This window comes from Mustela nivalis (genome assembly GCF_964662115.1).
Source record: "Mustela nivalis genome assembly, chromosome: 9".
NCBI classification, from domain to species: Eukaryota; Metazoa; Chordata; class Mammalia; order Carnivora; family Mustelidae; genus Mustela; species Mustela nivalis.
In genome coordinates this window covers 58,919,397-58,934,959 of record NC_139028.1, presented here as the reverse complement: position 1 = coordinate 58,934,959, position 15,563 = coordinate 58,919,397, and the positions used below count along the sequence as shown (strand labels likewise).

The 15,563-nt window shown below is 49.9% G+C and overlaps 1 protein-coding gene across 1 annotated transcript in view; it reads right to left on the bottom strand.

Moving 5' to 3' along the window:
• Window positions 1-708: 708 nt before the first annotated feature.
• The window catches only part of TENM4 (teneurin transmembrane protein 4), a 753,030-nt gene continuing 738,175 nt past the window's right edge, over window positions 709-15,563 (bottom strand). The window contains exons 32-34 of the mRNA XM_082749583.1: window positions 13,330-14,944; window positions 8,739-8,881; window positions 709-6,240 (exon numbers count right to left, since the gene is read on the bottom strand). Coding sequence (XP_082605709.1) covers window positions 5,482-6,240; window positions 8,739-8,881; window positions 13,330-14,944 — 2,517 coding nt within the window. The 3' untranslated portion in view covers window positions 709-5,481. The remainder of the gene's footprint in view (window positions 6,241-8,738; window positions 8,882-13,329; window positions 14,945-15,563) is intronic.

Genomic DNA, 15,563 nt, shown 5'->3' with positions numbered 1-15,563 from the left:
AACAGGAGGGCAGGGAGGCCTTTTGCTCTTACGCCTTTGCCCCGTGACTTGAATTTTCATGAGGTTTCCCATTCACACCAGGAGCTGGGCTTAGCAAATGTACTTTCTGAAGTGACCAGCTGTCATCCCTGACTTCTAGAGCTGAGAGGTTAAATGTGAGGTTAAGTGAGAAAAGCAAGGTGAAAAATTACCTGTATGCTGTGATTATAACTACCTTAGTTATTTTTAAAGCTACATTAAGAACACACAAAGGAAAGAGAGGAAAATGCTCAAAGTTTTGTCCTTTTTTCCAAGTTGTATTATGTGGTTATAATAATTTCCATGATGACTATGCATTCATTTATTTTCAAAAGTACAACCAGTGGCCTGGGGGACAACTCTGTGCCCCGTGGCTCTATTTTCAGGGTGGTGTCAGGCTGTCCTGCCCCTTGGAGCCCGTCCCTGACCAGTGAGGACATCAACTGGGGAAGGGCATGGCCTGGAGGAGCGGTGGGGCACAGCTGATGTCAGGGGTGCCTGGACTTTCGTGAGGCTAAGCCCCAGGGTCTTCGGGGCTTCTGGCAATGCCTCTCCAGACGGCTGTCACCTAGATGGCTTATGAGGACCTCTGGGGCTATGGACCCGAGTCTTGTGGGTTACCCTGAGAACAGCAGCAATCCAGACTGGCTTGGGCAGTCCTTCCTCTCCAAACAAAGGCCACCCAACACCTTAAACACAAAATATTCTTTTATTTGTCAACGAAGGCTACACGGGATCACTTCTGGTTTTGTTTTTATGCTTTTTTTTTTTTTTCTAGAAGGTATCTACATCTGCATTTATTTACAGCCTTGTCGGTATTTACACAGTCAAGAATACAGTGTTAGAAACACAAAAGTGTTGAGAAAAAAACTTCTCAAAATTAGTTCCAGACTTCAGGAAAACTATTTCCACATGGTAAGGCCAGAGTCTCCAGTGTTGGTCGTCCAAAGGCAGCTTGGGAGAGTCCTTTTGCCAAAGCTGCGGGTTCAGAAGTGTTCGAGAACAGGCAGGTTTAGAAAAGTGGGACTCTGGTGTCGGGTAAGTCGGGGGCTGCCGGGCACCACCACACGTCTGTGACTCAGCTTCTGCCGGGACAGCTGAGCCTGTCTGAGGGTTGGTTCTCCGCTGGCGATTTGCCCTCAGAATCAATCCCATGTTCTTGGGGACCAAGAAGTCACCCAGTGTCATGCCTTTGGCATTCTAGAGGGGGTAAGAAGCCCAACATGAGCCCCACTCATGCCTCCCTCCGTCCCCCGCACTCTGCTCTTCCACATTTGTGATGAAACCGAAGAGCTCGCCGGTGTCTGGGGCGGTCAAGTACACAGGGCTGGTTTTGGAGAATGTAAAGGTTAGAAAGGATAAAGTTTCTGTCACCTGAGCAATGAGTCTTTAAAATGAGTTTGCTGTTTTTTGTGTTTTTTTTTTTTTTGAAGGTTAAATGAAAGGGCCTTGAACAACAGAGTTCTTTCTTTTAATCCCCTCCCTTCCAATAAAACATGGACAAATGTATAAACCTAGCTGGGAATTATGAGCCTTAAATAGAAGGCTTTGAGTCCTAACAAGGATCCCAACAGAATGAAGAGACTGGGTCCTTTCTGGGACCTCTCCGGAGGCGGGCCCCAGCTCAGGACCAGAAGCTAGAGCCTGGGCTTAGTGGCTGCTATGAGGAATGGAGAAGAGATCTGACTTGGAGCACCAGGAGATCAAACCCCAAAGCCCGGGATCCTGCAGAGTCCTGGCGAGCACCTTCCTCCTGGGCACCACGCTCAGCTTCCCTGCCCTCACCACGTGGCAAGCACAACCACGAGGCTGCAGATGTGAAACTGCATTCTAAGATTTCCCCTCGAGAGCCCTTCTTTGCATAATGGAAACTGCCACCTATAAAGGTGGTACTTAAAGGTCACAGCTGAAAAGGTCCTTTATAATTTTTTAAGTGAATGTGCTTCCTTGTTATATGTCTATAAAAACACTGCCCAGGGTTAATCCTCCTCCTTGCCTCTCCGTCGCCTTCTGCTTCTGCTTCCCCTATCCCATCCTGATTATTTAAACCATTCCCAACTTCTGGTCACCTTCCCAGGGATTGTTTCACATTTCTCCATCGCTAGGTAGACATCAGGCGCTGGGCTGTTCCTTGGGTCAATTCTCAGCCCACAGTTCTGAGAGACAAGCATCAGGGGCTAACAAGGCGGTCATTTATCACAAAAGTTTCTTCCCCTTTCTCTCCCCGTCAGAGCTCTTCCCTTCAATGCTGTCTGTCTGGAGGATGGGTTAAAAAAAGAAAATCTCATCCTACAAAAAACCAGGTTGGGGGATCATTGAAGTCCTGTTTAAAATTATGGCAGAGGGGCTGAGGTTTAGGGGCGGATGATAGCTGTGGAAGGCAGGGAAGAGGCAGGAACTCTTCCAAAATTAACCCTTTTCTAGGGCACAGAAGCAGATATCCTGCAGGATCATGAGCTTGCTCCAAGAAATGGACATGTCAGGGCTGCTTGGTGCCAAAAGGGCAGGTGTCATCAAGGATAGGATTTGATGCTTGGAGGCCACTCAGTGGGCACAGGGAACTCTGGCTTATGCCTTCAGATTCACTCTTGCTGTGAGATTTGGACTGCTGGTCTCGGCAGAAGGACAGACTGAGAAGGGAGGCACTGAGTCACCTGTTGGCTGGAATGGAAGCGGACTCAGGCCAAGGCTGGAAGCACCATCTCCAGGAGCAGTAGTGCCCATGCAGATCGGTGGCACAGAAAGCCACCTACTCCACACCTGACATCTTTTCTCTAAAGTTTGGGAATGCCTCAACTTCTCCCCACACGGACACTGGGCCTCCTCAGTGGGGTGTAGCCCAGGACAGGGAAAACATTATTCGTTGAAACAAAAGGAACACACAGGAATTCTGTGTTTTTGTTCTTGTGAAGTCCATACTGCTAGTGGGAGGAGGTGATGGTGGAGGCTCAGAGGGCTGGGAAGGTGCAGGGAGATGAGTCATTCCCTGGGCTCTCATGTTGTCTCTGACCTCCAAGTAGATGTCCCCAGGTCTTGACTAGTCTTGACTAGACACTAGTTTTGATTAGTGTCAGGCAGCCAAGATAGAACTGATCAGCTAGGCTACAGGGCAGGAGAGCTTCCCCTAAGGACTCCTTATATCAAGAGTATGCTTTGAGAGGCATAAGTCTATTTTGGATTAAAAAAACACATGTGTTCTTCAGGCCAAACTGCTGTACATCCCATCCAAGAACAATCGTGCCAAATGGGAGCCCACTACCAGCTCCCAGGGACCACGTGCAGGGGGCCCCAGGAGCATTGCATCTGACCCAGCGGAGCTCTGGACCCAGTGGACAAACAGGCCAAGGTGCAAGGTTGCAGGAGTGTGACTTTTTTGGAAACAGGAAGAGCACTTAGCGAAACGTATCCTCTCATCCCGGTGGGATGACGTAAGGCGAAACCTCCTCTCCCGAGAAGCTGTGGATGCCTCCCTCTGCCAGGCAGAAACCAGGCTACACGCTGCTCCAATTCTCACGCAGTAAAGACTTCTTGGTTTCATTAGCTCGTGTAATATTCTGAAGACTCTGTAAGGCTATAAAGGTGCCATGAGCTTATCAGTCCAACAAGGTTTCCACAGGGGATAGCTCAGACTCAGAATTCATTTTCCACACTTAATGTAAATGTAATCCATAAAAGTCCCATTTTCTAAGAAGCCCAGCTCAAAAGGAAGCATTTGGCTTCCCCTCCTGGTCTCCCAGAACCTCCTGTGAGTGGTAATGATGATCGTAATTAGGCAGATGAACCAGGAGAAGGAGCTCCTAGCTCTTGCTGTTTACTCTTGCCTCCCCTCAGTGTTTCCCTGGCCTGTTGGCTGCTGCCTCTCCCTGGGCAGCCCCTCCCAGGGTGGGCTGTGCCCACTCCTCTTTCCAATAACCTCAGGCCAAGTCTTCACAGGGACAACTGTAGCCTGGCCTCCCTGATCTGTGGGGGCACTGGCCTCAGGAACTGGCCCCATCCTGGGGCAACATGGGGGGGTTGGGGGGGCAGGCGCTGGATGACACTGCCAGGCCACCCAGGTTAGCTTTTTCCTTCTTTCTCCTCAGGCTCTATTTAAAACCCTGGACGGACTCCTCTAGAGGGGAAGCGGTTTTAGATGAACTTCACAGAAGGAATTTCCTGAAGGCCTAAGCTGCTGCATCCCCGCTGTGTTACTGGCCCATGTATGGGAGGCAGAGAAGCCTTCAGGAGCTGGTTAGAAGACGCTTGGCTTATACCTTCCTCTCTTTGGCTGACTTTTTCTTAAGTCTCTTTCCAGAATCAAAGGCCACCAAGCACCTCTCTCCACACTCCTGCTTCTCAGTGGTGGAGCTGAGCAGTGGAGGGAAGATACCCAAAGTCATGGGGAGAAAGTTTCACCCAGGAAGGCAGGCTGGTACCTTTGCCGCCACTGCTGTCTTTCTGCTGCAGGTGGCCTGCCCCTCCCTGGACCTTGGGCCCATGTGGAGGGCTTGCCGGGCAGTGCTGGTTCTCACATCTGACTTTGGGAGAGAGGAAGAGATGAATAATAAGGAACATCATGGGAAGACTGACCAACCACAGACATCCTGGGTGCCTCTCCCTCCTGGGGAAGATGAGCCTCTTCGTCCCAGGATGTTATGTCACCAGACTGGGGGAAGGGACCTGGGGGATGCTTTCTCCATCCCAGCATGGGGCTGGCACCAACATCTACATGGGATTTGCAAAAAGGGTTTGGGGTTCCATTTAGCATCAAAATATAAAGCTTGGGCAGGAGTTGGGGGCAGCTTGAAAAAGGTGCTAAATGATATCACAAAATTCCCCAGAGCAAGATGAAGACATCTGTGGTCCTCCAGAGGCACAGAACACGGTGAGTAAAAAGCCACCACTTGTCTGTGGGAGCTGAGCCCCAAATCCTCAGGTCCTGCAGACCCTCCTTCCAGGCCCCCTCGGAAGTTTGGTACTAGCCCGGGACTCTCTGCACCCCTCACTCCTGCCCGACCCCCACAGTCAAGGGTTGCACATGAGACAAATTAGCACAGACACTTGTGTCTCACATCACACCGGGTACTTAGGGACAGACAAGGGCACACCTCAGGAGGTGTGTCTCAGAGAGGAGAAATGTACCCCAACAACAGGCAAAAATCCTCAAGGAGAAAGGGAACAAAAGACAAGAAAGTTTTCATTGTGATCACACTACAGAAAAAAAAACAAAAACCTTCTGCTCTTTGCAAAAAATGTGTGAAGGCCAAATTTGTGTTTTTCTTTTCTTAAAAAAAAGGATGTTGCATGAGTTACAATGCAACCAGTATCTTTTTTGTTTGTTTTCTGCACTTGTTAAAAAAAGGATTTTTTTTTTCTTTCTTTCTTTCTTTCTTTTTTTTTTTTTTTTAAGTACAACACAGTCAGGTGTGTGGCCACGAAAGAGTAGCTGTCTTTGGCAAGAAGTGCAGGCCGTGGTCCTCTCTGTCACCTCCGGCCCATCTCGCTCTGTCTCATGAAGTGGATGTTGTTGGCACTGTCTGACAGTTCTGGGTACTGTTCCACGGAGATCACGAAGAAGCCATCGTAGCCTTGGACCCGCCCTGTGTTCAGCGCCTGCTGCTTCTCCCCCTCTGTCCAGGCCCGCAGGCCTTCCTCCCCTTCCCGAAGTCGCTGCTGCTCGCGGGCCCATGCCTGGCGCACGGCTCTCTGCCGGGCCAGCTCCAGCACTCGTGCCTTCTCCTCATCCAGTGTTGTCCCATAGCGAGTGTTCAAGCACAGTGCCCCGTACTGAAGCTGGATGTCTGTGTAGCGTCTAGTCCTGCCATTGAGCATCGTGTTGATCTGGGACACGGTGACATTGACCCCATTCTCCAGGGTTCGCCGCCCCCCACTGAGGCCCAGGATGGCCAGGTCACCTTCCGAAGGCCCTGGTTTCACGAAGTAGTGGGTGTCCACCCCATCAATGGTGAAGTGCAGGTTCTCCAGGTAGTGGGCATTGTTCAAGATGGCAGCAACCCTCCTCCCATCCTCGTTGGCCACACTGATGATGTCTGTGGTCACTCGGCCATCCTTTAAGGCAAACTTGACCCCTTTGCCGAAGACTGAGCCACTGGATGCAAACTTCTTTGTCTCTGGGGCCTGTTGGCAGCTGGTGATTGTGGAGCCGTAGAGCTGGTCAAAGCGTTCTAGGGTGACGAAGGCCTTGAGCTGCTTCTGGACTTCACACTGTACCCCGAGGATAGACTGATGGGGGAACAGATAGGGAGAGAGAATGAGACAAAGGGGGAAAACCTCTAACAGCCTGAAGAGTCAGCTTATGTTACTAAGTCAAATCTATATGTGTTTATTAACCAGTAACATGTAGCTCTACTGCTGACCACTAGAATATCCTACCACCCTTCCTCTGTCCATTCACCCATCCTTCCATTAAGAAACTGTTCAGGATACATCTCTGTGCCAGGTCCTTTTCTGGCCACTGGAGAGACGACAATGAATCAGACAACATCCCTGTCCTTGAGGAACCCATCATTTACTGGGAAAGACAGATGTGACACAAAAAAACCCATAATCGAATGTGGTAACTGGTGGTCTAAGAGAAGTAGTAGTCATGCCTATAGCTAATACATCTTGGTCTTTGAGCTAAAGAAGTCACATTCAGGATCTCATTTGATCTCTACAATCACTTTATGTAGTAGGTGCTGTCATGTTACTGATTTTACATCTAAGAAAACTAAGTCTCTAAGAAGTCGTAATGGGCCCACAGTAAGTATTTAAGCCAACATTGAACTCGGGTCTGATTCTAGAGGTTCAGTTTCAAGGGCTCTAGATCAGGGAGCAGCAAAGATGGCTCAGAACATCTCAGCCTGAAGGCGGAGGAATGAGGTTCAAGGACAGACTCATGCTTGAGTTGGAACCTGGAGGATAAGGGGCTGATGTGGGTGAGATGGAACAATGGCAGGAAGGCTTAGGAAGATGAGAAGTGGTGATTTAGGTAAACCCTCTTGCCCTGCTTTATTGTTCTCAGTTCTCAGCCTCTGCCCCCACATTGTTCTTGGGGGCTCCGCAGATGCCCCCGCTCTTGGCTGCTTTGGGGGACAGATTAGGCCATGTCTCCATGTCATGCCGCCTACCATTCCCTCCCATGGCTCAGGGAGCCTGGCAAAGCCAGGTTCGGGCGGGCTCCGGGGGCCTTATCGGCAACTCAGGGAAATGGCTTTAGAAACAAGCCCATCGGCTTCTCACTGAAATTAAGTCCTCTTTATAATTAATAGAACCCTGTCTGTGAACAATTATTTCCTAGAGTTTCAGGGAAGCTGGAGTGCTCAACAACAAAGATCTCCGATGCTTGCCAAGGGCAGAAATCAATAATTCATTGACAGGCGAGGTTGGCAAACAGGCCGTCAGAGACTGGGGCTCTGCGCAGGGGGGGAGGGAAGCTGGGGTGGTGGGGGCGGAGCGGGGAGGAGCTGAGCTGTGGGAATCAGCCCCAGGCACAGCCAGGCTGGCCTTGGGGGGGATCCTGGGGACTGGAGCAGGGCTATGGCAGCAGAGAACAGCACAAAGGAGGGTGGGCTCTGTGGTCAGACACACTAGGAGTCCTCACCGCCTTTCCTGCTGAGTGACCTTGAGCAAGTCTCTCTGACCTCTGGTCTCATCTATAAAATGGGGAAAAATGCTCACAGGGTTGTTAACTCTTTCAACCATTTGTTTGTTCAACAGAAGTTTTATACTAGGTACCAGATAAGACCCAGTATACTAGGTACCAGATAAGACCCAGTATTTGCCTTCTTGGGGCTCACAGTCTGGCGGAGACACAGGAAGAAAACAGGAACTCAAGTAAAGTGCGGTGAGTGCTTTGAAAAAGGAGAATTTAGGGTTCCTCCAGAGCCGAGAGGCGCAAAGTCACATTCTCCAGAGTCTAGGGGAAGGAGGCAGCTGAGGACTAATGGAATCAGGTTGAACGCATTAAGTTTCTGGCTGCCAGTGGTATGCCATCTAACAACCTCGCTTTCCCCTTTTATGGGGACCGGCGGAAGGCCTGCTCTCTGCCTGATTCACTCCTGCATTCACAGGGGGCAGCCTGGGGCCTGGAAGAGCCAGCTCCTAGTACACACATTATTCAGAGAGGGACATGGGGGAAGGGGATGAAGAAACCAGCAAAAGGATGCTTCGACCTTTACAGCTATAGAATTCCGTGAGTCTTCCCAACTGGGTCATAAAAGGAGCACAAGAGAAAGTAACATTTGTTTGAATGCCTACAGAAAGCTCCGGGTTGGAATCCCAGCCCCACCCCTTCCCTTGCTGTGTGGCACTGGAAAGCCTCAGGCATTAAATCTGTACAATGTGAACAGGAATACCAGGGGACAGTTGTGCGTTAACTGGTGTAGAATACCTCAGGCAAGTTCAAGGGCATCAAGGTGCTCAGAAAATACCACATTCATATTTAGAACACACCTTCCCTCCTTACACTTTCGCTCTGGGCAGTGACAAAGGCTCATTGTTTTTGTAGATTTCCACACTAAGCGTAACACAGAAAACTGAATAGGGCTTGTGAGGGTCTGTGTGCTGTTACAGCTGGGTCCACGGTGGCTTGCAAGTGGTAGGGTGTCTACAGATTTGCTAAACGGTTTCTGGTGGGCTCTGTGGAGGCCCCACATTGGTTTCCATCATGCGTTCCTGGAAAGCTTTGCAAGACCCACTCCTGTCATGTCTGAAGGGCCCAAGGGTAGGCAGCCAATTACCTTGCTGTTGTCCCACTCCTGAGTTTTCATCTGTGTGTGGATGAGTTCGTAGGATGGTTCCATGGCATCTGTGTCTGGCTTGGGGTAGCCAGGGATCACGTTGTGTAGCTGGAACCCAAAGGTGAGGAGCCAGCTGTTCACATCTGGGGGGGAGAGAAGCAGACATGTCCTCATGGAGTAAGTGGCCCTCAGAGGTGACATATCCCAACAAATCAGCCTCAAGCTAGGCTGCAGCGGGGGTGAGGGGTGGAGTGCTGTGGGTGGGACAGTCAACTACTACATGGGCTTTGCAAAACCATTCCATGGTTACAAAAGCCATGTGTCTGCTCCGGACCTGGTGTGCTCCTCCTGGGTATGTGTCTAGTAGAGCCCGTGTTTCCAGATCCCCCGTTCTGTCACTTCATCTCCTGGGGCCTTGGCCTCACGCAGGGGGGCAGCTGTGGATAGAGGAAGTCTCCCCGCATCCTCTCCGGCCATTGGGAGGACACACTTGTGGGGGACAGCCACATCCAAAAGGAACATGTAAATGAATGTTTTCAAAGAGAAAATTCACTTAAGACAAGCCCTGCCTCCTCTCCCTCCCTTCCTACCTCCTTCCCTACCTCCCAAAGGTCAAAGAGTCCCTCCCCCACTCCCACCTTTCATTCATTCTGGGAAGTGACCTGAAGAAGTCACTTAACCTCCCCGTGCCTTCATTATCCAATCTTTAATATTGGGCCTGAGGATCTAACCCCATAGGGACTGGTTTTGTTGATGTTATAACATTCCTGGGGAGTTACTAATTATAAAATATTAGGTTGAAGGACAGGGAAGACTTTGCCATGAGCCTTTGGCTCATTGAAAAACAGAATCAGGGAAGCCAACACGTAAGCAAGAGAAAGAGGATGGATTCTGTGCCATCTGCTACCTGGCCCGCTGCTGCTGAATGTGCCCAGGTGTGTGTTACAGTGACCCTCAGCTTGCATGCTCAGGACCCTGAAGGGAAGATGTGACATGGGCATGCAAAACTTTGACACAAGACAGAATGATGAGAGGAGGGCAGAAGCCTTTCAGTTGGACAGGCTGACAAGTCTTCATGGAGAAGGTGGCCTTTGAGGCAGACATTGATAGCGGTGTACATTTTGTCAGGCTTTAGAGATGAAGGGGGGCTTCAGGCAAAGACCATCCTGCAAGGCAAGGCCTGGAGAGGGGAGGTGAGTGCAGGGAGGGTGCAGGTAGCTGGAGAGCAGCTCAGCAAGGCAGAGAGAGAACCAGAAAGAAAAACTGGCTAGGGGAATGCTGCCTTTCTTCCTAGTCAAGAACCTCGTGTTTGCCTTTGTGTCTTGTTTGTGTTTTTGGATGTAACAAAGCCCCTCTGTGGGGTGTGAAATCTAGAGGTACTGGCATGGAAGGAAGGTAGGAAGGGCAGCTTAGAAACCCATGTTCTACTTCTAGAAAGATCAAGAAAGGAAAAGAGCATGGTGAGGCAAGACATAACCCATGTCCAAATTCGGGCTCCCCAGCTTGCAGACTGTGTAAACTGGGACAGTTGCCTCCTCTCTGAGGTTCTAATTCCAGATCTACAAACTGTTGGTAGAAACGGTTTTCCCTAAGCCCTGGAGAAGAACGCTTATAGTGTTCCCACTCTGGGCAGCCATCATATGGGGGAACTGTTCTAAGACTGTTACAGGAAGGACTGTTTCCTATACTATATTCTAAAGTGTCCAGCTCTGTTTCTGGCTCATAGAAGGTTTTCTATGTCTCTTCGAATCCAGGCCTCTGCATCCCTGGACCCCCATTTCCTTATTTATGACATGAGACCCTTGCACTAGCTTTCCTCCAAAGTCTCACTGAGTTTTTGAGAATCTCCGATTCTGTGAATTGTGGCAGATGGTTTTTTAGGAAATTAAAACAAACAGAGCAGGAGGGAAAAAAAATCCCCTACGAAGCCATTTTTGCCTGAGGCCGAGAACTTGCATCTGAATTTGTAGTTGGAAAAGAAAACTTCTATCAGTGATACTACAAATTCCCAGGAAACCAGGGGCCCCAAAAGAGGGCTGGGCCTTAATTATAAGTGATGGGAGGTAGGAACATTTCTCATGATGCCTTTAGGAAAAATGCTGAAAATTGATTTATTCATTGGTTTTTCTACAGCACTTTTCTGAAGAGTTGGGAATTTTACTCTTCCTTTTTATGACACGAGAGCTAGACATTTCCCTCAAGTTAAAAAGCTCCTCTTTACCCATCGGCCCCAGACTTACTTCCGTGTGGCCACCCGGGGCAGAGATGAGTAACAATCCCTTTATGTGAGCACATTACAAAGTGAATTCCGTTCCCAGAATGAGGATTTTGGAGTCGGAGCAGAGTTCCACTCCAGCGTTGCCACTTCCCAGCAGGCCAGTTACTATACAGCTCTGACCTTCACTTTCCTTCTCTGAGAAGGGGGACAGTGATCCCCATCTCACAGGCTTCACGGGAGGGTTAGGGCCGTGGTGTGTGTGATGTATCGGCGGTAGACGTTTTACGTGGTTGCCTTCCTGGCATCCTATTCGGCCTGCCCGCTCTTTCCTTTCGGTGTATCCGTGTAGCTGTAGGGACTCGGACTCCACCTAAGGGTGTGGCAAGGGAGCATATGATCTAGGCCTATCCTACTGCAGTATATCTTAGGACCTTTGAAGAAAGTTCTGGAAAAAAGATGCTGCTTTTAGGGGTGTTATTACTGGGTGTGAGTGAGGCTGCACATAGCTCATGACATAGTGAGAATTGGTGGTGTGTTGGTTTTTAGTAGCAAAATGTTTTTCTGCACCATCCCTCAGCCTGCCAAGATCCCTCACAAGACGCTCACTGGAGGATGAGGCAGGGGGCATGCTGGATGGAGACAGGTATTAGTGCAAATGGGCTCTAGATCTGTAGAGTTTTTTTGAGGCTGCTGGCAAGCTGAGCACCGTGAGGCTGTGTTGGGATATTCCTGTTTCCCATAGGCCCCGAGTGTGATTTCACCCCCGCATGTGCCCACCACTGTGTTCCCTCTTCTGCCTCACTCGTGGGACTCCTGCTCACAATACCACTTGGGGTTCTTGCTGAAAGAGACTCCTCCAATCAGTGTCAGCAGAAACGGGGTCCAGACTGGGCTGCCAAATTCAGGGGGCCAGGAAACCACATCCCTAAGGGACACTTCTGTGAGCTGTCCTGTGAGTTGTCCTCTCTAGACTTCCGTAAATGAGGTCCTCTCCCTGGGCTGCCTTTCTCCCCATTAGCTGATGAATGTCCACTCTGAACCGGGCCCCATGCATCAGCTGCCTCCTGGGCCCCTCATGCTGGCCGGCCACGGTCTGCCTCCCCCGTGCTGTGTGCACTCCTGGAGGACGGCGGCCATCTTTCTATCCCCAGTGCCTGAAACAGTGGCCACCAAGAGGAGGCATGTGTTGAATGAAAATGAAACTGCCTCAAAATAGGAAGCAGGCATAGCTGGCATCACAGGAAAAAGAGACGGAAGGTGCCAGGTTTTCAAGTTGGGAGGTGCCCATTCTGTGCCAACAACAAAATTTCTTTCATAAAAAGTGCTGGCTTTATCCAGACCTGAATGCCCATAGCTGTTCTGACCCCTGAGGTCTTCCGTGGCTGGCCTGTAAGTGGTGGCTTGCTGGTTGGACTGTGGCTGCTGGAGACATTTCTGGCACATGTGACAGTGGGTACACTTATATTTCAGGTAGTTTCCCAGTAGTGGAAAACAAACCCCACTTTTTAAATCCAAGAAGAAGAATGGGAATCGACATGAGCCAGGTACTGTGCTAGGCAGGTTATTAAATGTATCTCATTTCGCCCTCGTGACCATTTTTCTCTTTTTATCCCCTCTACTTCCCCTCTTCAGACTGAATATTTTTTTAGTCTTCACTTTATTTCCACCATTGACTAATTAGCTATGCCTCTGTTTTATTCTTTAGTGGCTGCTCGAGGATTTACATGTGCATATTTAATGTGCATATTTAATTTACCAAGGTCAGTGCAGGTGTTCTAAGTTTAATTTACAGCTCAGGAAACTGGAATTCAGGGAAGTTAAATAAGTTTTGTGACTGTTCATTACATTGCCCCAAATAAGAAAACTGAATTTTTTTTTTTCTTTAGCTATACCTTCTTCCACCTTATCGGAGACTCATAGGCAGTCTGATCTGGGTCAGAAACTTCCAAATTGTATGCTCAGGGTGTATCCAGGGAAATATTAGGGTCTCATGGTGAAAAAAGGGCTTTCATGCTCAAATGTTTTGAGAAATAGTGGGTAAAGGGGTTTCATGATCAAATGTTTGAGAAATCGTGGGTAAATGTGTTGGACAGTTCTCTTTACTACAGGACTTCTCAGAGCCTTTCTTAAGCTGCAATGTGTTATTAAAATTGGAGAATGGTGGTTGCCCTGTTACATTAACTTGATGTCAGTACCAGTTTTTACAGGATATTTCTCTAAACCAATGTTTCTTAAAAAATACTTTGGAAAACGCTGCTGTAAGAGAAAGCTCATGTTTGCTGTTACCCTGTCCCTCTTTGGCAAGGAAGACTATCTTGTCAGATGACCAGAGCAGCAGTGGGTCCTGTCCTCTGAATGAGCCCTGATCCTCACCTGTCATGAAGCACTTGATGTCCTGAGAGTTGCTGATGGGGTTGTTGTTTTTGAACATGTAGAGATTAAAAGGCATGATGTTGCCACTACTTAGGTGCTTCCACAGCTCGTGGTCTGGGCTGGTCCAGCGGCCAGCCAGCACATCATAATCCCGCCGGCCCATGTGGATGAGCTTGGTGAGTGGATCGTAGAGGCCCCCGTGGTAGCCGATGATGATCTGGAAGTTGGGGTTGGTGTCCATGTAGATCTCCCCATAGGCCGTGTACAGAATCTGCTTGATCATGAGGCCTGTTCCGCTGAAGACAGCGAGAGGGGTCCCGATGTTGTCGCAAGCTATGTAGAACTCATCACCACTGCTCAGCTCCATGGCAAAGAGGTGCCCCTGCAGGTCGTAGTAGAGGGATGTGATCTCGGAGCTGGAGTGGTTGTAGAGGTGGGTGACCTTGGTGGGGTTGGTCAGGTCTGCATAGAAGAACTGCAGGTGGTGGCTGTGGCTGCTCTTGCTGGACACCCGCCGCCCCAGGCCATCATAGCGGTACCTGACGCTCCAGCCTCCAGCCCGGTTGTATGCCTTGATGAGCAGACCGGCCGAGTTGTACTCGAAGACGTCCCCGCCCCGCTGCCGCAGGAAGCCATCCTCGTCCATCTTGTACTGCACATCACCCAGCCTTGTGATGCGGTCTCGGAGGTCGTACCTTAGTGGGGTAAGCCGCGCACTGTTCCCAGGGCTCAGTAAGTGCAGGTTTCCGTTGAGGTCATAGCTGTATCGCCAGAGTGGCTTGTCATTGATGGAGACTGTCTGCAGCTGGCCGTCAGCGTCATACTCATAGGAATAGCGGGTGGTATTGGCATAGGGTCCCACCTTCAACTCCTTCTTCACCACTCGGCCCATGTTGTCATACTGGACAGTCATCCAGTACATGAGAGAACGGAAAATCTCATACTGTACTTCCTTCATCCGGCCATAGGCATCAAAGTGTTTGGTGTGGGTCATGACTGCCGTCGTAATGATCTGGTTAATGTCATAGTAGATGACACCAAACTTCCCAAACTGCTCTGTCCTGCCTGACACATCATCATAGCGATAGAGATCGATAGGCAGTGGGGTCTCATTGATCACAGCCTGCATGCTGGTCACCCGGAAGCTGTTGTCATAGTTATAGTCAAAACGGGCATTGACCATGCCTTCCTCGGTGAAGCGGAAGATCTGGCGGTCGATCAGGGGCCCGATTTGGCGGTAGCGGATGGTGCAGGTGAAGCCCTCGTTCTGTAGGTTGATGGTCTTCAGCATGCCTGCTGTCTCATCGTAGGTGAAGCTCACCTTGGTGGTGTCATACAGCATCTCGGCCAGCTTTGACAGTTTGCCATACTTGTAGATGACCCTGCGGCCAGTGCCCAGGTAGAAGGTGTGGAGGAGGTGGCCATCCTCGGTGAAGTCCTGGATGACGGAGGCATTGCCCTCGGGTGGCTGGTAGATGTTCCTGTAGTAGCCCACGGATCTGATGGTCTCCAGGGTCTGCCGGGCCACATTGGGCATCGTCACAGAGGAGAGGCGATCGTTCTTGTCGAACTCAAAGATATACTGCCTCTGGCTGTGGAGCAGCAGCACCATGGACTGGAGAGAGAGGGAAACAAAGGGGTGAGAGGAGGCTGGTGGAGAGGAAGGGGAAGTCTGTGTGCTTAACACTAGAAGAGGGGAATCAACGGCCAAGGAAACTGGCGGTTCTCCTCAGTTAGGCCCAAACCATAGCTTTCTAACTAGTGTGCCGTAAGCTGCTGCAGTGGGGACACAACTGTGCTAATAAGGTAAGGACTTCTCGAGGCATGTGAATGGTTTAATTAACTGGGTGTCCCACTCCTGGTTTCGGCTCAAGCCCTGATCTCAGGGCTGTGGGACTGAGCCCCATGTCGGGCTACGTGCTCAGATTCTTTCTCCCTCTTCCTCTGCCCCTTCCCACTCGCGTGTTCTCTCTCTCTCTCAAATAAATAAACAAAATCTTTAAAAAAAAAAAAAAGGCATTTCTTTCAGCCCTTGCACTCAGACGGTCTGTCTTCCTGCAGTGGGCAGCTTTGTTGGTTCACCCCTCTGTGTGGTACAAAAGTGATGATTTTAGCGGGTGCTGGTGTGTGAGGAAGTTTGGGAACGCTGACAAGGAGCGTGGCAGCAGCCTCTCTCCTGGCTTCCTTGCTTCAGCTTCCTTCTCAAATCAATCTTCTTACTCAAGCAAGAATGA